At 33.2% G+C, this 25,048-nt stretch overlaps 2 protein-coding genes across 8 annotated transcripts in view; one reads left to right on the forward strand and one right to left on the reverse strand.

Moving 5' to 3' along the window:
- The window catches only part of PCDH15 (protocadherin related 15), a 751,961-nt gene that overhangs the window by 633,677 nt on the left and 93,236 nt on the right, over window positions 1-25,048 (forward strand). For all 7 annotated transcript variants that reach the window (XR_014230935.1, XM_082339387.1, XM_082339383.1 and 4 more), the window contains 2 exons: window positions 8,160-8,269; window positions 10,228-10,368. Coding sequence is in view for 6 of the 7 variants with exons in the window: in XM_082339387.1 (XP_082195513.1) it covers window positions 8,160-8,269; window positions 10,228-10,368 (251 nt within the window). In the remaining variant the exon portion in view is untranslated. The remainder of the gene's footprint in view (window positions 1-8,159; window positions 8,270-10,227; window positions 10,369-25,048) is intronic.
- The window catches only part of LOC309635420 (uncharacterized protein), a gene marked incomplete at its 5' end in the record, with an annotated part of 576,760 nt that overhangs the window by 18,651 nt on the left and 533,061 nt on the right, over window positions 1-25,048 (reverse strand). The window lies entirely within an intron of this gene.

A 25,048-nucleotide genomic window follows, 5' to 3' on the forward strand; every position in this document is an offset into this window, starting at 1 on the left:
AATATATATCATAATAAAAACTAAATCTAGAGTTAATGTATTAATTGCAACTTCTTTAGCAAAAACTTAAATGAAAATGAAATATCCCCACTTCCTAAAATAATGTTGAATTTATCTATCTTAAGGTATTGAATACTTAATCCATCTTAAGATATATATCCTCCTACCTAGATGGCATGATTGTAAATGTTTACTGTCTTTCTAGGGTATGAATAACACAATGAAAAATGATTTATCTCTTTCTTTCTTAGAAATTCTAGTAGAATTTGAACGTCTATTTTTATTATGCTATTTTTGAGGTAGTACATTCATTCAACTGTTAAAAGTAGAATTGAATTGGAATATTAAATGCTCTACCAGAGTATCTATTTTTCTTTTTTGATGTTATGTGTATGACTACACTAATATATTTCAAGATTCTATGGTGATTTCTCATCTTTACTTGACTATTTCTTACTTAACAGCATAGAGTCTAGTGGAATCAATAGAAAACAACAAATAAAAGCATTAGAGAGCCTGTTTCAAAAGTTTACTGTCATGCCCTTCAAAAAGTCCAAATGTACAGATTCATCTATAAAGGAGAAAAGAAACACTTTTTTTTTTTAACATCTTTATTGAGGTATAATTGCTTTACATTGTTGTGTTAGTTGCTGCTGTATAACAAAGTGAATCAGTTATATGTATACATATATCCCCATATCTCCCTCCCTCTTGTGTCTCCCTCCCACCCTCCCTATCTCACCCCTCTAGGTGGTCACAAAGCACCGAGCTGATAAATAAGTCAAAATACAAAACTGTTTTCTCAGAGGTCGTTACTAAGTATATAAAGACCTACATCATAGCCTACTTTTAGTAAGTAAATCAATTAGCCAGAAATGAATATGCCTGGTCCAGTCATTTCATCAAACCATGCAGCCCGCTGATTCCACTTACAGATACTTTGTTGGTATTTGGGGAATATAAAATATAAATGGTGCATGCCATGTTTACTACTGAACTTTTAACCAGATATCTGGTATTAATGTATTTACTACATTTTACTGTAACTGTTTACACAACTATCTGGTTTGCTTGTGAAGCTATAAACTCCATGACTGCACAATTCACTTCCTCTATCCTGTCTTTGTGTCTTTATTGCCTAGTGGATGTCAGGCACATGGTATATGTTCAGTAAATATTTATTGAATGAATGAGTAAACCTCTATGCATAAAATCATTACATTTTAAGTGATTTTGTTGTTGTTGTTTTTAAGTTTCAGAGCCAGCCTATACCAGTCCCACCTCATAGTAGTTGTTTTTGAATGAAACCCCAAAAAGTCTATGAATTTAAAGCTGTAAATATAGTAAAAAGAAAAATATTATCCCCATTTCAGATATAAAATTGATGTGATTGAGAACTGAAAAGGGAAAATCAGAGTGCATAAAACATAGTCTACAATATTAGCCAACATAGATATTAATAAGTATTCCAGTTTTATTTTTATTGTGTCTACTGTCTATGAGACAAAGCTACACATCATTATAATATTTAAGCTAAACTTCCAGAAGCATAGCTTATAAAGTGATATACTAACAATGGCTATAATTTATGGACTACCTACCATATGCTAGGTGTAAGGAAAACTTTTTGTATGCATTATATCCTTTAGCGAACTCAACAATCTTCTGATCTAGTTAATGTCCCCATTTTACAGATAAAGAAATAAGATCAGGGAAGCTAAGAATTTTCCCCAGGTCACATAGCTAGTAAATATGAGAACCATAATTCAAACTCAGAGCTATTAGAACCTGAGGAGAGTGTCCGTAGCTTAATTCTAGTCTGTGAAAGGACACTCACTGCTGTAGAAGTGAGTGCTAAAGCTTGGGGAGTAGAGTGAGGGAAGCAAAAGACAGAGGAAGGCAGCAGGGAGAAAGTCCATTATTCCCCAAAGACGTGATTTCAAACCACTCCTATCTGAATCACCTAGGGACCTTTTATAAATGATATTCCTGGATCTGACTCTGTGGACCTACTAAATGGGAATCTTTAAGCATGATGCAAAAGTCTGAAACTTTAATAAGTTATTCAGCTAATTTTTACAGTTTAAAGTTTTAGAGCCAATGACTAAGAAAGATTAAACTCTATTAATTCAAACAGTAAATCAATCAATCAATCAAACAGATTGCAGATTTAGCTTTCAAGTAGTTTTCTGAACTTGAGAAAGTGCTTACTACTCAGGACCTCAGTTTTCTTGTCTTCCAGATGAGGTCACTTCATGGATCTGAATAGAAGCAAAACTCTTAACAATAGTAAGTTCACTTCAGAAAAGATGTAAAAAACAGTGTCTAACCATTGGTCTTTCATTCATTTTCTTTTCTACAATCCATCCGAAGAACTGTAGGAAGGCTGGCGTCTCTCTCCTGATCCACGTCTTTTTTAAACTGTTTTTCTCAGTTAAATATGTAAAATTAGATCACCCTGATGCAATTACTCCAAGGTTACAAATAACAGGAGTTCCAGTGGGTGTTTATTTTTTCCTTCCCATTTTCATTAAATTCCCTCATAGTAGATATAAAAACAGTTCCTTAATTGTCACTGATTTGCAAATATATTGAATTCAAACATGTCAAAATAAATTAATTTGTCTCTCAGTAGAAAGAAAGCAATAGAGCTAGATTGAATCCCAGTGAAGTTTTATAGCACTTATTTACAAACACTTTTATATCCTAAACTGCACAGCATTTAAAATAATTAGGAGCTTTATGCAGCACATATAACATTTACTTTTACTGTTACTTCTTAAAACCAACAGTAAAAGTAAATTTTAAGTTGTAGAATAATTCTTTCATTTTATATTTATACTGTAAAACTGGGGCTAACATTTGGAAACCACACATTCTGTTATTTTAGTATTGTCATTATTCAGATGACTCAGATACATTAAAATATTTAATTGAGAGATTTATTGTAATCTGTATTTTCCAAAAAATCAATTTTAAATGTTAAACAAATATCTATGAATTAGTTTATACATTCATAAGAAAATTATGGTGTATGTGTTTTGCATATAAATTCTGTAGCAGTTAACTTTTCTAGGTCACTCTTACTTTATTTGCAAAAATGTATTTCTAAACAACAGATTTGGAGTTATTTTGATCAACTTTCTTCTTACTAAAGTGCACCTATTTGTAGTACATTTATGATTCAGCAATAAAACATATCAAACCACAAAAAGACATGGGGGGAAGCTTAAGTACATATTGCTAAGCAAAGAAGTCAGGCCCCAAAGACTACATACTATATGATCCCAACTATGTGACCTTATGGAAAAGGCAAAAGTATACAGACAATAAAAAGATGAGTGGTTGCCAGGTATTTGGGTGGGGGTAGGGGGACAAATACATGAGGAACAGGAGATTTTCCATCACTGAAATGATATTCTGTATGATACTGTAATGGTGGATATATGACATTATACCTCTGTCCAAACCCGTAGAACATAAAGAATGAAACCTCATGTAAACTATGACCAAAGTGTTGCCTTTGAGGGATAAATAGGAGCCAGTGCTGCCATCTGGAATATGTCAGGACATGTAGGCATTAAACCCAATTCAGATCAAGCTTTGTGAAAGAACCTTTAGTGAAAGTCCTTCCTTAAGGCATTTTAAAAATGTAAAACCATCAGTCACTCCAGGGCTCAAAAGTCCATGTCTGTTTAAAATATACCATTTTCTTTAGCATCCTCTTAGCAACCCTTTTCTGGGGAAAGGGAATCCAGTTGGTCTTTTGACTCTTAAGCTTCATCAGTAAGGCTATATATTTTCACTATTGAGCCCTAGCTCTTTCAAGTGTCTTTTATTGTAAGAGGGCTTTTTCTCAATTATATTGTCAGTAAATCTGGCTTTAAAAAGTAGAATTCTTGAATTTCAGATTCCAAACAACTATTAGTTTTGAATTAGTTGTTAAAAAGTTAAATTGGAAGAGGGTTAATGATACATTGTTTATTATAAAATGGATGAAGTGCAACTACAATTATGTGAATTGATAGTAGCAAGAGAAAAAAATTGTTTAAAAAAAGTGGCTTATGAGGAATCATTTATTCGGCTATAATTCTTTGCTTCTGAAATTAATCAATAGATTTTGATTATATTCTACAGGAAGAAGAAGGGGAATGATAAATCACATTATATCAGACTCAGAATGGTAGAACTGGAAAATACCTTACAAATAGTTTACTGTGAATATCATAAATTGTCAGCCCATAGATCAAACCAAGTCAGGTGATGCTTTAAAAAATAAATTTCGTTGGATGCCAAAATGTAAAAGTTCATAGAATTTACGTAAAAATTTGAATTTCCTTTTTCCATTTTAAAATCACTCTGGACTTGTATTATTGCATGCTGATTATCCTTATTAAATAGAGTATGTAGTGTCCAATTCCTTTCCACCCCTTTCTCCATTAATTTATTCCCAACCCATTTTATTTAACTTTCTTATCTTTTTATCCTCTATAACATCTGATTTTATGGATCCTGATTTACACCAACTCCTTCATCTTATATTCAAGTTATACGTGACTCCAAAGGGGATATGTAATTTGCCCCATCATGTAACTTGTACTTTCCAGGGCATAAAACAAAAATAAAATGGGCCCTCCCTGGCAATAAAATAGAAAAGAGTTGAAATTTTGTAATCTAATGCTCATTATCATAAAGGTTCATTTAATTTTAGCCAGGAGAAAATTGCATTGTTATGGTATGTTTTGATTTTGGTAGAAAGAAGTGTGTTGGAACAATTAAGACGAAGGTTAATGAGATATTTTGTCTAGAAGTAAATCTGTTTTAAACATTTACTAACAAATAGAAGTTTAAATGTTTTTAGTGGTGGGCATAGGATTTGAATTCCTTCTTAAACTATGTCAGTTACTTTTTCCAGTATTAATCATTTTCATCCTGATAGTACAAAAATATGCATAAAATATTTTATTTTTAAAGTTTGAAATGAAAGATGGCATTTTTATAATGTTAAAGCTGAAGGCATATTAGCTGCAGACTTTATATTTCTATACTTTATAAGGATCAAGAATTCATTATGAAATAATTATGGAAAGTATAAAATTTAGCTCTTATCTCACATGGTAACAAGATAGATGAGTAAACAATTTAAACAGCTTATATTTCCACAAAAAGAAATTCAGTATATGAAAATCATCACAGAATATGACTAACATATGTTTTCTTATATCAAACTTAAGTTGTATGAAATTTGATCTGTCGTAAGTTAACAATTCATTGCTCTAATATCCAAGCCTTGTGTATTAGTTGTCTATTGCACCATAATAATACTACTGCAAATGTAATGAGTTAAAACAACACACTTATCATCTTGAAGTTTCTGTAGGTCAGGAATTTGTTGGCTGTGTCCTCTGTTTCATAGTCTCACACAGGGTTTAGTCAAGATGTTAGCCAGGGCTAGAATCTCACTTGAGGCTTGACCAGAGAAGGGTCTACCTCCAAGCTCATGTGGTTGTTGCTAGGTTTCAGTTCCATGTAGGATGTTGGACTGAGGACCTCAGTTGCTTGCTGATTGTTGGTCAGAACTCACCATTCCACATCTCCACTTACTTCATTAAATCCAGCAAGGGAGGTAGTCAGAGTCCGCTAGCAAGAAGTTACAAGTTATAATCTAATATAACATAATCACTGAAGTGACATCCCATCTTGTTTGCTGTATTCTGTCCGTTGGAAACAAGTCACAGTCTGCCCCTCTTACAAGAGGAGATACACAAGGGTAGGAATACCAAGGTGAGGATTCTACTGTGTTTCCATAACTCTTTAATTTTAACCCTTTCCAGGTTTAATGATTTCACAATCACCAAGGTCAACCACTAGCCAATATTGCAAACAATTAGTCTTAATGTCTGTTTATAATCTAAAATATCATAGAAAAAATATCTATTCATAATCCATCAAAACTAACCTTAGTGTCACTTTTCTAAGTGCCTTCCTTTTTGTGGTAGTCTACTGTCATTTTAGGTTCAAGATTACCAAAGGCATCCTTATTTCACTAAACTGACACTGTGACGATGCCTAGGTAAATTGCTTATAAAATATAATTGTGTTACCTCAGATATCTTTCTTTAGAAGTGCCTACTTAGGTAAATGTATCCTTTTCTTATCTAAACATTTTTTAAATTCGTTGGGGCTCTTTTGATTGCAAGTGATTGAAATACTAGATAAAGGAGAATTTGTTTTAGTAACTGAAATGAGTTTACCTAGCTTCAAGTATAACAGCATTTAGATTACTAGTCAAAGTGTACAGGATATATTTTCAACCTTTAGTTATTTCATTTGTGTTGGTATTATTATCAACAAGAACCCCCTCATAGGGAGAAACATTAATATTCTAGTCAACAACAACAAAAAAACTTTTTTTTTTTTGGTTACAGTAACATTATTGGACAAAACTATCATTGGGTTTGCATGAAACATTTACCACACATGAACACAGAGCAAAGCAAAATAAAGTGCCCTCATTGGCCAGAGCTGGGTAATGTGTCTATCTATATGCCTGGGGGATTGGGTCAGTTCTACCCAAACCAGTTAGACTAACAATTAAGGAGGTATGGTTATCCAAAGCAATATCTGGATGCTATTAACAAAAGAAGGCAGAAAATATGCAGAGAAGTAAAATTAAACAAACAAATAGATATATAAATAGATAAATACTTTATAATTTTCATTAAAAAATTATACAGGTTAGTTCTTACTCTTTATCAAGAAATGGTTATTGACCATGCACTGGAGATATGGACCACCATTAGGTGCTATAGCATCTATCTGTAAGACATCATTTTACCTTTAGGTAATGTTAGTTTATCAAGTATATGGAGTACAGTGGCAAAGAACATAGCATTTTGGACAAGATGTTTAAGAAGGATTGTATGTAATTAATTTTTCAGACTGTATTTGTAGCTCAGAATTTGTTATAAAAGGCTTCATGTAAGCACAATATAATAGTGTAATGTAATCTAGATTAGAAGAACTGAGAAGATGGAGATAAAAATGAAGGGTAATATTAAAAAAGTAAGTATTGAAAGATTAAAGGCCATGTGAAAGTGTGTCAGTAGGATTTATCAGTTTGAGGAAAGAGGTTAAAGCTTATAGAAATCAGATGGGTTAGATAGATTGGACTATAAAAATATTTGGAGATGTTAAAACTTTATATTTAAGAATTTTCTATATCTGTTGGAGTTGGATGATGTATCTGTGAATTGTAAGAGTGAGATTGTTTGCATTAGTTTATGAAGATAAAGTTACAATAGCCTAGTCACAGTGACCAATATTGTAAAATAAAATGGAGATTTTGAGAATGAGATGCTGTGTTGTTGAAAATATATTTTTAAAATTAAACAAGTATCATGCAAACTATTATATATACGATAGATAAACAACAAGGTCCTACTGTATAGCACAGGGAACTATATTCAACATCTGTGATAAACCATAATGGAAAAGAATATGAAAAACTATATATGTATAACTGAGTTACTTTGCTGTACAGCAGAAATTAACATAACATTGTAAATCAACTATAATTTAATAAAAATTTTAAAATAAATCGATAAATAAAGTTAAGGATCATAGTACTGGGGGCATAATATGGTTACAGTTAAGTAAAATAAGTGAATTCAAAAGAAATATTAATTTTGTGATGCCATCCATTCAAATACGTTTAGTACAGTTAAAGTTTAAAGTAGAGCAGGGTAAGGACTAGACTAGAAAGAGACATCTGGAGGCCATTTGCTTAAATATGCTAATGTTACCAACATAAAAGCAATATTTTTCTTTAGCAACTTGAGATAGCAAATTGTATCTACCTATTGCATTCTGTCCAGAAGTTGTTTGAGACAAGTAAAATGAATTTTATACAATTTTTGGCAGATAATAAAGTAGTAATATACAGGTGACAAGACATTCTTAACAAAGAACATTTGCATAATTTTGAACATAGTTTGTTAGGGCTGGAGTCTGAATGTGTTACTTTGTTGAAAAGTTCAAAAAGTAGTATTATTCAAATAAACACACACGCACAAAACTAACATATTCTATTGTTAAATTCAAAACTCCATCATGACAAAATGGACAAGAAAAATAAATTATCTTCTCTAAACCTGCAGACCGCCTCCAGTAAGTGAACTTGCAACCAGAGGGACTATGGTTGGTGTAATTTCTGCTGCAGCCATCAATCAGAGTATTGTGTACTCCGTTGTTGCAGGAAATGAAGAGGGTGAGTATATGTTTAGTCTGTGTTTTCATCATAAAACAATAAACTTAGATTTGGAATAAATTTCAGATTTAATTACTCTTTACCCTATTTTTCTAGTAAGATGTGTCTGACTTAAATGTAACTATGTGCTGAATCTGATTAAAAATCCAGTCATATTGACAAATGCTACTTATTTCCCCTAGGGAATACTCAATATCCAATTCTGAAAGCGTTCCCCTCCCCCTGAATTAGGAATATTTTAATAATGTGTTCAAAATTAATGCATACTTTCAGCTTTTGGTCATAATCATAGCCTACAGTAGTCTCTTGCCACTGTTCTGTGCCATCCACAGCTCTTACCCCATGTCATACATTAACTAATCCTGAAGAAATTTTAGGAACAGAAATAACTGTGAATGCCCAAAGAGCCACATCCATGGTAAAAGCCATGTACCTTTTGTATGAGTCCTCAAACTGTCAAATCAAACATATAATCAATAGTTGTAAGTAAATAAATAATTTGAGTTTTGTCTACCATCACTCTTCACTGAGAATGGAATGGTTTGCTAACCTGTGGGAATAAGTTCATAACTCAGTTTTTCAATTAGCATATTGATTCTTTGTTTCACCTATCACCCACAGGTTAGTTGTCCTTTGGTTTTCCCTTTTTATGAGTTAAATGGTCTGGCATGTTGTAAGTGGTAGACAAACAAACAAACAAACAAAAAACCCAGTTAATATACATTTAAAAATCACATGCATATTCAATATTAAACAAATGAACAAATGTTAATGTTGTAAAGCAGTTTGCAAGGAAATTATAAAAGCTGTTTTCAAGTATTTCAGTGACCAACCATTACTGGAAATTACTGCCCCTGAAGCAAGTGCTCAATGTAGTACTTTTCTTATTGTCTTTCTTTGTTTCTCCTGTGCTATGATGCCTCCTCTCCAAATATTACTGACTTTCCTTTTTCCTTGAACTTACAACATCTGACTGAAGCTATGATTTCTGAATCTGTTCTTATAATTTTTTCTGTGATTCTATCTGTTCTTTTCCTTGAAGTTAGCAAAGTGGCTCTACTTATTACCCACACTCCACCACAGTGATTCTTTTTACATTCAGTTCATTTGCTTATCAGTTTATTCAACTAATATTTATTGAGCATCTATCACGTACTCAGTACCTTCTAGCTACTTAGGATAGAGCAGTGAACATAATAGACAGATCCTTGCCCTCATAGAATTTATCAACCCAAGAAGAGGAGATAGTAACAATTATTAAACAATTATTAAGCTAATAAACATATAGTGTTTAGGTAGTGATAAATGCTGTGGAGAAAACCAAAGTGAGGAAAAGACAGAGAGCGTGAAAGAGGTGGGATATTACAAAGTTTGCCAATGTGCCCTGCCCTTCACTCAAATATATATGACCAAATTTATTTTAATAAATAGACTTCAGGGCAAAATATTTTAAGATATTTAGAATAATAAATAATATTTTCTAAATAATCAACATATTAAATTATCTGTTTGTTCCCTCTCACATTCTTAGCAAAACACTAAATCTGCAGGATAATAAGATGCATTAAATCATAAAAAGTATAGTAATCCAATAAGGTCATAAAATAATTGCTTAAACAAAATTAAATGGATTTCTTTAAAACAAAATTTCTAGAAGCATTTAGTATGGTAGAAGATTATGTGTATCTACGGTGAGGGAAATAGTATGCATTGTTTCCCAGATTTAATTGACCATAGAAACATCAAGTTCCAGGAGGATCTCAAAAAAACTTGAATTTCAAAGCATGCATTTAGGGAAACACTGATGTTGATAATTTGGGCAACTGGAACAGAGTTTCCAAAGCCAGCATTTTGTAACTCTTATTATATGTGTTTTAAAATTCACAGTGCTTTTTAAAGAGAATTATTTTCCCTTATAGTGTGAAGAGAGTAACCAAGGAATTGTGTTTTAATTCTAGATAAGTTTGGAATTAATAACATCACGGGTGTAATCTATGTGAATGCCCCTCTGGATTATGAGACAAGGACAAGCTATGTACTTCGAGTCCAAGCTGATTCCCTGGAAGTGGTCCTCGCCAACCTACGTGTTCCTTCAAAAAGTAAGTTGGGGCTTCCCGGGTGGCGCAGTGGTTGAGAGTCTGCCTGCCAATGCAGGGGACACGGGTTCGAGCCCTGGCCTGGGAAGATCCCACATGCCGCGGAGCAACTGGGCCCGTGAGCCACAACTACTGAGCCTGCGCGTCTGGAGCCTGTGCTCCGCAACAAGAGAGGCCGCGATAGTGAGAGGCCCGCGCACCGCGATGAAGAGTGGCCCCCGCTTGCCACAACTAGAGAAAGCCGTAGCACAGAAGCGAAGACCCAACACAGCCGAAAATAAATTAATTAATTAATAAAAAAGTAAGTTGTATTACTTAAGGATTTTACAAGAATTTTATGGTGTTTTTACTTATTTTCTAATGAAATACATATGTCTAAATAAAATCCTCAGTGGAGAACGTAGAAAGATGATTAATACTCAAAGATGATTGCCCATTCATTTTAAGATTTGATATATGACAATGCAGAGAATGACTTCATACTTCTTAAATGTCAAGGTAATAACACAATGTTTTCAAATTTTGTGCACAATCTTACTGGAATGCCATCATTATCGGTGTATGTTACACAGAAAACCTTATTCTTAATCACACTGGGTAGTTATGGCTAACCCCTTGGAATGTATATTGTTAAGGGGCACATGATTACCATACATGTCCTGAATTGTGTGGCTTCTGGTACTTTGTATTTTCTTAGAGCAGAGGAAAATGCATCTTAAAAAGAGTGAGTAACATTTATCATAATGTTAGCATTATATTTAATTCACACCCATTTCTAGGAAATGAGATTTATTATCCCCATTTTACAAAGACAAGAAAAGATTAAGTGATTTTTTTAAAAAATGTCACTGTCAGTAAATGAAAAGTGGGAGATTTAAGCTATCTTTTGACTCCAAAATGTTTCTTCAACATTTCGGTGTAGTGTAGTTTACCCATACAGCGAACCAAGTAAAAGCCAATTTGTGAAGGGGGCCAGCATAGATTTTGAGAGATGTTACTGATAATGGGATAAACACTGTTCCTTTCCATCCATTGAGATAGTACTCCTTTGCACGTTAAGCAATCCATCTTTTTGTAACTTAACATTGTCATATATCAGCTGTTATAATGAATGGGAAATTTTTTAAAATCAGGAAAACCTGATTTAATTTAACTACTAGTGGAATAGAGGCCCAGAGAAAGTGTAAATTACAAAACAGAGTATGAAACATTTATATTTTACTCTGGGCCCATTTCTGGACATACTCTCACAGCACTCCATCAATCAGCATCTTTAAAACAGGAAAGAGGAAAAAAGAAGAGACGCTGAGAGCCAGAGCAAGAGTACCCATATGAATGCCAGAGAGAGAGAGCGCCCCAGCAGGATAAGAGAAGAGTGAGCAAGGTGGGAGTGAGAGGCAAAAGATGTGCTACAGAGTTTTCTGTATCAGTTCAGCAACTGATGATCATAAAAATAAATCACTCCTGTTCATGTATTTCAAATCTCACTTACGGATCTAATGTAGAGGCCTGCACAGTTGTTTGTAGAAGCACAACCAAATCATTGGAAAAATCAGATTATATACAGTGTGTCTTTGGAATTAAAGGAATTAAATTGTCTTCAGTGATTATGCATCACTTATATAATTGTTTAAAAATAGCAGACCAGTTATTTGAGGTTTTAAAATCTTTAAACTGCAAGCAATTACATTTTTATAAAATATAGAGGACGCTTACAATTTACAATTCAATTGTAAATTGAATTGACTAAACCATGAGTTGAAAGGTTAGAGTAGTTCTAAATTACATAATGTAAACTACCTTATTGCAAATAAAAATAAATATAAAAATTAATTGAAAACCATTTGTCATCTTTCTTTGAAACAAACGGAAAGTTAGAATTAGAAAAAAAAAATTGCCAAATATTTAAGTTGTAGACCCTAGCATTTTTCAAGAAATAGCTCTGATTTCTAGGCATAAAGACATACTGATGTTTCATATGTGAGTATAGTAAACTAGTTCTCACTGTAATTTAAATGTAAATCTGAGGCTAATAAAAGTTTAGCTAATACACCCATATATACTTACATGTGCCTTAGTATGCATGCACAGTGAGACCAGTTAGCAAATTCATGAATTATCCTCTCAGAAATGTGTGAAGCTGAAAAGTTAAATGTTAGTTTGTTTAATGCCTAATGCTTTGACTATTTGTTATTATCGGGTTGGCCAAAAAGTTCGTTCGGGTTTTTCCGTAAGAGCTTATGGAAAAACCCGAACGAACTTTTTGGCCAACCCAATAACATCGCATGACTGACTTTTTTTTTTTAACATCTTTATTGGAGTATAATTGATTTACAATGGTGTGTTATTTTCTGCTTTATAACAAAGTGAATCAGCTCTACATATACATATATCCCCATATCTCCTCCCTCTTGCATCTCCCTCCCACCCTCCCTATCCCACCCCTCTAGGTGGACACAGAGCACTGAGCTGATCTCCCTGTGCTATGCGGCTGCTTCCCACTAGCTATCTATTTTACATTCGGTAGTGTACATATGTCTATGCCACTCTCTCACTTGGTCCCAGCTTACCCTTCCCACTCCCCGTGTCCTCAAGTCCATTCTCTATGTCTGTGTCATGACTAACCTTTGCTCCTTGAGTCTGAAATACAAACCCGTGTAGTATTTCTAGCACAGTTTCACTTATTAATGACTGTTAATGGCCTATGATCAAATCCTACCCATTAGCTATGCAAATAATAAGACCGTTATGTAAATTGAGGTTAATTAATTGTTTAAAGTTTCATTCCTTCTTCAGAATTAGCTACCCTATGATCTTTAGCTCTATCACATATATGAATAAAGGTAATAAGCAGAATAAATTTAATTCATTAAAGGATTTTATTATAATTTCTTTACCAAGAATTTATTAATGAAATCATTTTCAAAGTAAGTTTTACAACTATGCTGTAACTGAATTTAATATTTAAAGCAAATTAATAATTAAAATAGAAAAAAATTACAGCACATTTCCAAAATTTGATATTAGCTGTATTTAAGACATTTTAATCTTTTAGCAGGGAACATTTCAAATGTAAATAAAATTACAGACTATTATAATGAACCTCTATGCATCAACTACCCAACTTCGTTGAGTCCTGGGAAATCTTTGATTTACAGTCTCACTCCATTATTTTGAAACAGGACAGAGACATAATATTTCATCTGTAAGTATTTCAATATGTATCTCTTAAAGATAAAGACTCTTAAAACTTAATCAGAATACCATTATTACTCTCCCCAAATTAACAAAAATTCCTCAGTATCAACAGATATCCATTTGATACTTGTACTAAAAATTTATTCACATTGGAATCCAAATAAGTTCATATACTGCAATTGGCTGACAGCTCTTTAAGTCTCTTTTAATCTATAGGCTTCACCATTGTCACTCCTTTTTATCCATCTTCTTATTTATTTGTTTGAGAAATCAGATCTCTGAAACCTGGATTTCGATAACTGTATCTTCAGTGGGTCACTTCATATTTTTCTCTGTCTTCTTTATTTCCTATAAATTGTCATTAGAGCCGGAGTCTTGATTAGATCCAGTTTTTTTGTTTGTTTGTTTTTAAGAAATAAATCATAGGTGATACTCACTACTTCTTTAAGGAGGTACACCAAGTCTCTTTGGCTCTCTCCTCCTGTGATAATAGCAGCCACTGTTAATCATTTCCTAACTATTAATTCCTTCCTTTTATTTCTTCTATATGTATTAGCCAAAATATTTCTATAAAAACTCTCTCAATATCAAATATTTGATTACTCTGAGGTCCAACTCCTATAGGAAAGGCAGAAAAAAGAGTTTCTATTATTTTGCTCACTGTTCTTTTTTTACTTTGTGGCTTTCACCATGATCTTTTTCTATCTTTCATGTTTCTCTTTCTACCTTCTGTCTTTTTAATCTTTCAGGGTAATTTCAGGAATGCTTTTCTAATTCACAGCTGTAGAGTACCTGTTTCAGTTATTTTCATAATGTGTTAAAAATTATTCTTCAGCTTTTAGAAATCTGTTTGCTTTCCTCTGCACTCCCATTTTACTTGCAGACATTTTCTTTGCTTTTCCCCTATCGTACCTGTCCTGCTCAATTTATATTCTGCTTTCACTGTTTTTTCCTTTCTCCTTAGTGTGGAGTTTTGTCCTGCTACTGCGTTCATATTAACTTAGTAGCTTCTTCATTTAGTGTGTGCTGGAAACTTTGAGGTTCACCAGCTCTCAGGGCCAACAGAAACCCTTAGCCCTCTCTGAACTCCCTTAAAAGCAGTTGTTATCACACTTGCAGTTAATACAGAGATCTGGTTTATGTCATTTGTTTTCCTTAGAAGTTCATACTCTGTGATCTGGAGGCTGGCTTGTTGCCTTATTTAGTTGTAGATATTATCTGTAGGTTTTTGGTTTGATGCTAGGATGTTATCCTACTTAAAACTTGATAGTGGGGAGGAGGCATAAAAGCAGGAGAATACCCACAAGAATAACTACATGGATTAATAATTTAACCAATAAAGTTCTATGGATGTTGATACAAGATAAAAAAATAAACTTCTGGGTCAGATGCAAGGACCCTGTTACTCACTACAAAAGTATTACCAGGAGTATCAGCTTAGCAATCAGCATAGCAATGCAGCTCCTTAAACTCCAAACCTCATAGGCAGTGTAGGGCCGTAAGACCTGCACATGAGTCGATTGCACCGCAGGAGGGAACTTAAAGGGTCTGCCGCTTTTATAGCAAGTGATAGCAAGTCTTTGTCAAAAGGGAGGCATTCCTGCAAGACATTGTCTCGCTTTTTAGAATTGCCAATTGCATGGTATATTTTCTCCCAATATTTTGCTATCCAAATCTCTGTCTTTTAGTAATGAGGAGGATTCAGGAAGATTCAAATATTACATTGTCACCTTAGTCATTTTCCTCAAATCCCTAAACACATTATCTTAATCCAAGGATATTTGAAATATTTGTTGAATCAGGGGAATTTTTTTCACAGTTGATGAATTTAAGATAATAGGAACTATATAGCCCTCTCAGGTCTTTGCGCTGTGCTGTTAACCGAGTTTAGGATTAAATTTTCCCTCAGGTGCTTTAGATTTTTCACCCAGGGCTTCTAGATATATTTTTTCCCTCTCTTAACTACTAACTTTTACCTTTTAAGCTTCATTAATCTTCTTTGGAAGTAGTGGGTAATATAATAAATATATGATCAAGTGAATGAATAAATGATGAATAAAATAATCCAAATTAACAGAAAACATTTGTTAAACAGCAAATTCAACCAACCTTGGACAGTATAGTACTGTAGTATTTACTACTACAAAATATCTATTATGAAAACTAAGTGGACCCGTGCAGTTCCAACCCGTGTTGTTCAAAGGTCAACTGTAATTGAAAAGCACTTCCAAAATAAAGTTGCAGCAGGAGAGATCACCAATGCTGAAAGTGCCCCATTGACAAAGTCTTTTTTAAACACAGGTCTGGCCCAAAAGTGTTTAAAAAAGACTTTGAGTGTTAAACAAACAGCTGCTAGTAAATATGTGAAGAGGTAATTAACAAAGAAAAAAGAAATCTCTTACAATCTCTTCTCCAAAGACAGGATACTTTCCAGGAACACATCTTAACTGGGAAGGAAGAAAAAGTTTCACCTTTAAATGAAATTTGAAGTATTGATTCATATATTGAACTAGAGAATCTTTTAAAAATCAGTATGATCATAGTACTTTCTATTAGCTACATCTGATTATTTTTTTAAATTATGGAATATCTTGAGATTTTATTCAACAGCAGGAAAAAGATTACCTCAAATCAGCAGGATGAAAGGGAGAGCAGAAAAGAAAAAACAGTCTTTTACAATTAAATTCCATATGCCCATATTAAGCTCACCATTTCAGTGTGGCTGGAGAGCAGAATGTTGTTGAAACATTTTTTTTTCTTTCAGTTTTATTGAGATAAAATTGACATATAGCAATGTAATAAATTCTCTATCTCCCCTGAACAACTCAATCTCTCCTGGGTCTTCAGGATGAACGTTATTGGTCCCAAAGAGATTTCAAGGAGCCTTATGTCCACGAGAAATTCCACAGAAACTTATATCAATATCTCTGCCACAAAGTCATCACCATTTTTTCTTATATAAAACAAAAGCAATAATAGATAATGTGCAATTTTATTAGAGCTCAGTTTGATATATGGAATTTCATAATTGAAGTGCAATTTTTCTTTTACAGTAAAATTATAATTATCTTTAAGTGTGGAAGAAAAAACATAGCTTTGTATAAATATATCATTATGTTTTGATGCAATAACTAGCCTTTCAATCAGGAATAAATGACAGGACAATTAAGATAAACCTTAAACTGGTATTAAAACAACTCAAATGATATTGATTTCATTTTATGGTTTTGCTTTAGGGTACAAGCTTGTAATACATCTCATTTCCCTGGCTTTTCTGGCTCCAAACAGAAGGTCTGTGACAAATAATGTTAATGACTCTTTACTCATGACTGACTGACTTACAAAAGCATTCCTGATATAACTTAGGTAACAACACTGCAGCATGTTACATGTTATTTTTTCAGTCCTAAAACCCCAGGTATGTTCAAGGCCTTATATTTGTACTATAAATATATGACCACAGTTTTAGAAACTATATTCATACTTTATTACTTTAAAACTTGAGGACTACTATATGAAAACTAATGCCATAAATCCTTTATGGTATTTTTGTCTCAAACACTCTAAGCATTTTATATAAATACACAGTTGAGACAACTACATTTTTAAAGAAAAAGAAATCTATCTGTCCAGGAAAACAATTTAATTGTGCAAAAAGCTTTGCTTGGAAATGTGATTTTAAAATGGTTATAGAATTTTATTAATACAATTCTCAAGCTAAGTGCATTGAGGCAATGTTCTTCCATTGATCCCAAAAGTGGTTTGTTGAACCGATGACAAAGATGTACAGTTAACCTTTCTAAATTACAGTGTAGATTATAATATGTATTTCTTCACATGTGTTATGTAGACAAAATCATGTTTCATGAGGAAAACATTTTATATTGCTTCTACTGGCAATTAAAATTAAAATATTTAATAGTCCAAGAGTGCATAAAATGGTTCTCCTTAACTTACATCTAAGATTAAGTGCCAGGACTTAAAGACAGGAGGTATAATTTTCTTTATTCATGAGAACGTCTGTTTAATTATTACAGTTAATTAATTATTTATTTATTTTGCCTTTTTAGTCTGAATTTCAATTGGGATTGGTCTGAATTTAAAATGGGAGACCATTCACTCATTCACAAATATTTTTACCTTATATTCTATTTCTGGGAGCAGCAGTCATTTGATTAATAATGAAGTCCCAAAACTATGCAATAGAAACTCCATGCCTTTTGTTTCAAAAATATCCACAATTTCAATAGTGGCAAACTAAGCCATATTAAATGCACATGAAACTGTGCACAGAAGTGATATCTGTTAAGTCATATGTATTATAGAAATATCAATGTTTCCAGAAATGGAAAGCTTGAGCCACTATCTATACAACATAAAGTTCATTTTAGTCATTAAAAATATGGGAAATAACAGAACATTATGAATCAACTATGTTTCAATAAAAATTTAAAATATGGGAAAAATTATCAGGATTTGCTGCTAAATACATTGTCTTCATTTTGTTTATGAGTACAGTTATTGGCCCTCTACACTCTGTTGTTATATAATTGAGGTCAGATCTTCTCTACAGGTTAAGACAGCACAAGTCTTTTTAATATTTTGCTAAAGATTTAGATAGCTGTTGGATTGATTTTATTTATTTTTATCTCTTATAAAAAATGAAGACCTTCTTTTCTTTTGGTGACATGTTCTATTTTGCCAAGTTTAACAAGAAGCCAAACTTACTGGTTGATTATTTTGAGAAAAAAAAAGCTTCCCATCCATTAACTAGACAAAAGTAAATGTCAGCATTATGTTTAAATAATAGAAAGAAATATGGGGGAGAGTGTCACATAGGAAGATTGTAAATAGTTTGAACCTTCAGAAGTTTTCACTGTCTCAACCTCAGTGGGGTTCTCAATCCTGCTTGGCCTTTCCTAGGTCAAGCTAAACCAGATACAGTGACCTCGTTATTTGTTAATCTGGCAAAAGAGGAGAATTAATGACCCTCCAGGGCCATCTGGCCTTGTCTCTCTGACAGACTGGCAGAAGAAAAGAGCAAAAGACTGAGTTTGAGGGAGGCCATTTATTTAGTGAGTGAGAGAAAGGAATAGCCATAAGAGGCCATGGAAAAAAGGAGTAAAATTTGTGTAGTGATGATCGGTTAGTCAAACGAAAGAAGGCATTTCAAGAAAGGTAGAAAATGGCAAAAACTGCAAATGTTACAGATATTCAAGGAAATTTATGACTAATAAAAGTATGTTGGATGACACTTACTTGGGATACACAGTGATATAGCTAATACCAAATAAATAGAGAAGACCTGCATGTGGATGAAAAGGAAACTATAATAGATCAAGAATTTCTTGGTCAAATCTACACAATAGACACGATTTAAAAATTTAGTGTATTCTTATTAATACTTATATTTTATGAGACATGCATTTCAGTTTAATTTACATACTATATAAATGTAAAAGCAGAAACAGAATTTTATGTTTCAGACATAAGAAACATAAATTTAGCCTGTCATTCTTTTTAACCATTATTCAAAACAAGTCTAGTAGTCAATTCTTCTCCTGAAGCTAATTCATTTTTTTTATTCCCAGGAACTTTTATAAGTTCAGTTAATCAGTCTCGTTCCTGTTTTTCTCCCTCTTGGTATCTTGTACCTAATTAGTTCCCTATGTAATATCTTAAAAATAATTACAGACAAACAATTTAAGGAAAATCATTATTTTAAATGCTGTCACTTTCAATTTTGAAAGTCTGTTGCCAGTTATTAATTTACGGCATATTCTTGCCATCAAGATTTCCTGATAGAGATTGTTATGTTTATATTTTATTAAAATGTGCAAGACAGATACTCTGTCCAGTCCAGCAGCTCAGTTTCATTTATGGAAGATTTCTAGTCGATGATATTCCATAAATGTTAAGATATACATGAGATTAAAAGAGGTAAATGGAAATTCTGTAAAAAATATTTATTAAGAAGAATATTATAATTCAGAAGATTTACCAATGAAACATCTCAAGATAAAAAATAGCCTTAATAGAACAGCAGAGAAAAAGGCAGATATCTAAAAATCTAATATAATAAATTGTTTAAGATTCCTGAATTTGGTATCAGGCAGGCCTGGGTTCCAGATGCATCTTTGATTTTTACTAACCTTTCTAAGCTTTAGAATCTTCAAGATTATATCAAAATAAATATGTCTATACCTCTTAGGGTGTTTGAGAATTTTAAGCAAAATGATGCCTGCAAAGCACTTACCTTATTAGAACACTGTAGACATCCAATAAAAAAGCTATAATAATAATTATTATTATTGTTTTATTATTATTACTAGCTGTGATATGTTTGAGTGACACTTAAAAATATAGCAATCACATACTAAAAATGCTTCATTTATTCCTGTAGATTATTGTATACAAAGGAGTCCACATGTTTCTAAGCTCTTTGTGTAAACAATGGTTGTAGGCTGTGACATGTTAGGAACACAGTCATGACATCTTTTGGAGTCTTTAGATTTGAGTACCATTATCTTGATTGACAGCCAGATAATGTAAGTACAAAAATAGACAACATTTTTCCCAAAAAGAATGGTCAAAATAATGTAATCATCCATGACAACATAGGGGAAAATATGCTAAAATATAATACTTAAGTTTTGCAACACTAAACAGAAAATTTGCAGTTTATAATGTCTTTTGGTACCTTGGGATGGAAAATCCAAACTTTTTCTGTAGGTAGGGAGATATGTTCCCCATTCTCTGATGTGGACTAAATTGGTCTTTCCACCTGTACTTGGAACAGTTATTTGGTTGGAAGCAACAGGAACCACCTCTGACTGATTTATACTAAAAAGAACTTCTCAGTAGAATACTCTGTGACTTGTACAATCAAAGCAAAAGCTGAATAAGATCTAAGAAAGGACAAGAAAAGAGATAAGCTTCAGCAATCTTAGTCAGAAACTCAAAACACTGCTTTTGGGGGCAGTATCATCAAGACAGCTGGGATCATGGACTTTGAAGCTCAAAGGTCAAGTGTCTGAGGGGGAGAATCTAATTAGCCTGGGTTGAGATATGTACCCCTGGCCAAGTGTGGAGGCAGAGCACTGTGATTGACAGTTCCACTAAGAGCACATGGAGTATGGAGGTACAGTAACCCAAGGGGAAAAAGATGGAGTTCAATGTTCAAAATAAGGGAGGAAGGGATGTTGGGCAGACAAATCAAGGAAATTCTACTTTACCTTTTCAAAAATCAATTTAGGGCCCAAATGTGGTTGAATGAAATGCTAAGGTGGGCACTGTGGGGACAGGTGTAGAGGAGTGGCATATTACTTGAAATTTATAGTGCTAGATTTCATGTTCTGTCATAATGAAAATTTATTTTCAATTTTTACTATGACTTATGCTTAAAAATTTAAGTATCTGATTACTTGAATTGTTGAAGATTCACAAATTTATGTTGCAGCAAAAAATTATTTTTTTCTTATCAGATGTTTTGGAGAAGATTAAATATAACACTTGAATTTAGTGACATATTGCAAGAACTATGAACCTCTACTTGACACATTTTCATTAACTACTTTCTAAGGACTAAATTTAGCCTGTTCATTGCACTAAATTGCTGTAGTTAAATTGCTTCATCTTGTATCGCCTCTACAATTTCTGTAAAAATCTAATTATTAAATATGTTGTGTACCAGATGACTAATGAACTAAGCAAAGATATACAGATAAAGAATAATTAGATTGTGTATTGCAAGGTCACTTTCCTCTTTAATCATTCCTTTTTTGTTAAGTCTTCACAACTAAATTACATAATGCCTGGGGAAATACCTTCTTACAGATTAGCAAGCAAACAAATAAGCAAATTCATTTGAATTTAGGGGGGGAAATATAGGCTTAACTAGCATCATCCAGGGCTTGTTTATGCAGAAAAAGTAGAGTCACATGGTGTCTCTCCAGACTTTTTAGATACAAGAGATGGCATTATAGAAAATGCATAGAAAGGAACCAATGAAGTTTATGTCAATTTTTTTTTTTCATTTTTGTGTATATGATGCTTTAGGTTCCAAGCTTCTAATCATGGCTTGGTCTTTCCTGGTGACCAGCGTCCATCCAGGAGCCCGCCAAGAGTCACCTCATTAGAACCAACAGACATTCCTATCACTCATCACTCAGGAAATTACAAGGGTCTTAGGAGCTGTGTGTCAGGAACTAAGGTCAAAGACTAAATGTTAGAACAAAAGATTCTCCTAGTACCCTTACTTACAAGGGGTATTAGGAGCTCTGTGTCAAGAACCAGACACAGATAGATATAGATATAGATATAGATATATATATATATATATCTATATATATAGATATATATATAAAATATATAAAATAAGAATATATACATAATACTATTATATATATTATATAATAGTATTATATATATAATAGTATTATAAATATATATAATAGTATTATATATATATATAGTGTACTATTATATACACTTTTACATAGTTTGCTCACTTTGCAAATGTTTTGAAAATAGCATGTATGCCAAAACACTTTTTAATTTTTATGGACAACAACTCTAATGCTTTACATTTTTATGGTGATGATAGGCACATATCTGTTCATTATACCATTTAATCATCAAAATAATCCTATCGTTTTTCAACAGATTATAGATAAAGAAGCAGGCCTTTGTCCTTGTCCAAAATCAGTCCCAAAGTACTCAAGTATGTGGAAAAAAATTTTCTCATTTTGAATCCATGGTGTTTCTACTTTGCCTCAAGCTCTCATGAAGTATGGATGTAGGATATTTTCAGCGAGGGATATATAGAAACACTTCATTGAGCAGTTTTAATCTAAACAGGATTATCTACATAGTCTTTCAACCATTTTCCTGGTACAGCTGAGAAGTTGGCTTGATTGCCCTGGCCCCATTCTATCACTCTATATTCTCAGCCTCCAGGGCGCTTATTAAAATTTAGAAAGCTTTAGAAATCCCCTAGTAAAATGTTAGTTTCTCATGGTTTTAGTCATAGAAGTATATCTAAAAACCTAATACCTAAATATAAATTAAAATTTTATGCTAGTTGACACAAACTGTCCTGCCCCACTCCCCACAAATCACAAACTTTAGAGAGGCTTAAGGATTATGTTGGATTTTTAAAATTACCCAAACTGAAGGAAGGCCTTAAAGTGAAATGGTTAAGAATATGTATTGTCAGAGTTTGGGTGAGAATCTTCTGCCTTTTCCTAGTTGTGTAATCTTAGACACGTCATTTAATCTCTCCAATCTCTGTTATCTTCATCGATAAAATGTGGATAACCAATAACACTATGTTTTTATGGGGATAAATTGAAATAATGCACAGAAAGCATTTAGCTCACTCAATTATTAAGTAATTGGTATTATCATTGTATTAGTCTGCTTGGGATGCCATAAGGAAATACCATAGACTACGTGGTTTAAGCAAAAGAAAATTTTTTCTCACAGTTCTAGAGGCTAGAAGTTCAAGATCAAGGTGTATCAGGGTTGGTTTCTGGTGATACCTCTCTTCCTGGACGGTAGATGACCGCCCTCTCACAGTATCCTCACAGAGGCAGTTGGGTAGAGATAGAGAAACAGAGACAGGGACAGAGACAGAGAGAGACAGGGAGAGAAAGTACTAGCTTTCTGCTGTCTCTTCTTAGAAGGACACTAGTCCTTTTGGATCAGGGCCCCACACTTATGACCTCATTTAACCTGAATTACTTCCATAATGGTCCTGTCTCAAATTAGGGGCTAGAGCCTCAACATATGAATGTGGGGGAGACACAATTCAGGCCATAACAACCATTAGTGACCAGAGTCAGTAATGTTGTTTGTACATGAAAGAAAACTACAAAAACTCCAATGTTTGCAATATCACAGAATTTGCTTTTCCTAAATTTGTCATCCGTGAGCACCCTAAAACTTTTCTGTCTTCTCTGTATTTTATGTTTTTTAACAAGAGCAGTGATATGCCTGTTGTAGGCAGAAAAAATAATCTTCCCTTCTCCAAGAGATGCCCATGTCCTAACCCTTGGAGTTTATTGAATATGTCACCTTTCATGGCCAAAGGACTTCCCAGGTGTGACTAACTTAAGGGTTTGAGATGCTGTAGTTATCTTGGGTTATCTAAGTGGCCCCAATGTAATTATGAAAGTCCTTATAAGTGAAATAAGATAGGGCAGTCAGTGTCAGAGTGATGCAGAAGGAGAAGGACTCAATCAGCTATTGCTAGCTTTGAAGATGGAAGGGGACTATGAACCAAGGAATGCAGGCAGGCAAATTCTAGAAGCTAGAAAAGGCAACAAAACAGATATACCCCTAGAGCCTCCGGAAAAGAATGTAGACCTGCTCACATCTTCATTTTAGCCCAGTGATACCCCTCTGCCCTACAGAACTCTAAGATAACACATTTATATTGTTTAAGCCACTAATTTACAGAAGCAATAGGAAACTAATATGATGCTCATATTTTCTTTGCATTAAAGAGAAGAATCTTCTACCTGTACTGCTATTAAATACTTTAACATATTATTCAAAATACTATTTTTTTCTCTTCCTTCAGCAATGCTGTAGGCATTTATAAATCCTTCAAGTCATTACTCATTACTCAGACTGATAACCAAATATAGAAGGGGTGACTGCAATAGTCTGCCCTTAGAATTATCTCTTTATTCAGAAACATTTTATTTGGTTTCTACTGTTTGCTTGCCTGTATTCTAGAAACTGGTGGGAACTGATCTCTGTTCTCTAATGGACAGTTATCTTGTTTTTATTACAAATCTTATTTTTATTATGAAGAGAGACTTGAGGATGAATTTTAGCCATGTTTGGATATAAAGTCTGGCTCTTCCTTGTAATAGTGACTTAATTTCTTTGTCTTAATATCTTTATCTGAGAAGCAGAAATGACAATCTACTTCATGGATCATTTAAAAGGTTTTAAAGAGATACTGTAAACAGAAAAGCTAATACAAGGACTGTTACAGAGAAACTATTCAAAAAAGAGCAATGCATCTTCCTTTCCTTCTGTCAAAATATGGTAACCCAGAGTTGGCTTATTAATTTCTTCTTGATGGATTCTTTTCTACCTTTTTGGACAAAGCTCCTTTATAGTCTCAAGAAAGAAGAACGTAATGTTTCTTTCTGTTGTGTGTTTGTGTGTGGGAGGGGGTGTCTATGTGTGTTTAGGGACAGGTATGACAATTCAAGACTACCTATGTGACATTAGTCTCTACAGTCAGTGTACGTTTTCAAATGCTTAGTAAATTGCATTTTCAAGACACAGTCTTTTTGTTTGTTGGCTTAGCTTTTTGTTTGTTTATTTATATAATTTACCAAATTTATCAATCATTGTTTCTGTTCAAATAAAACAACTTTGGGCTTAAATATATACTTTTGTTTATGACTATGTGTCAAAAATACAAAGTTCATTTAATGTTCTATTCAAACATAATTATTTTCTC

Source organism: Balaenoptera borealis (genome assembly GCF_965194805.1).
Source record: "Balaenoptera borealis genome assembly, chromosome: 10".
In the NCBI taxonomy this organism is placed as follows: domain Eukaryota; kingdom Metazoa; phylum Chordata; class Mammalia; order Artiodactyla; family Balaenopteridae; genus Balaenoptera; species Balaenoptera borealis.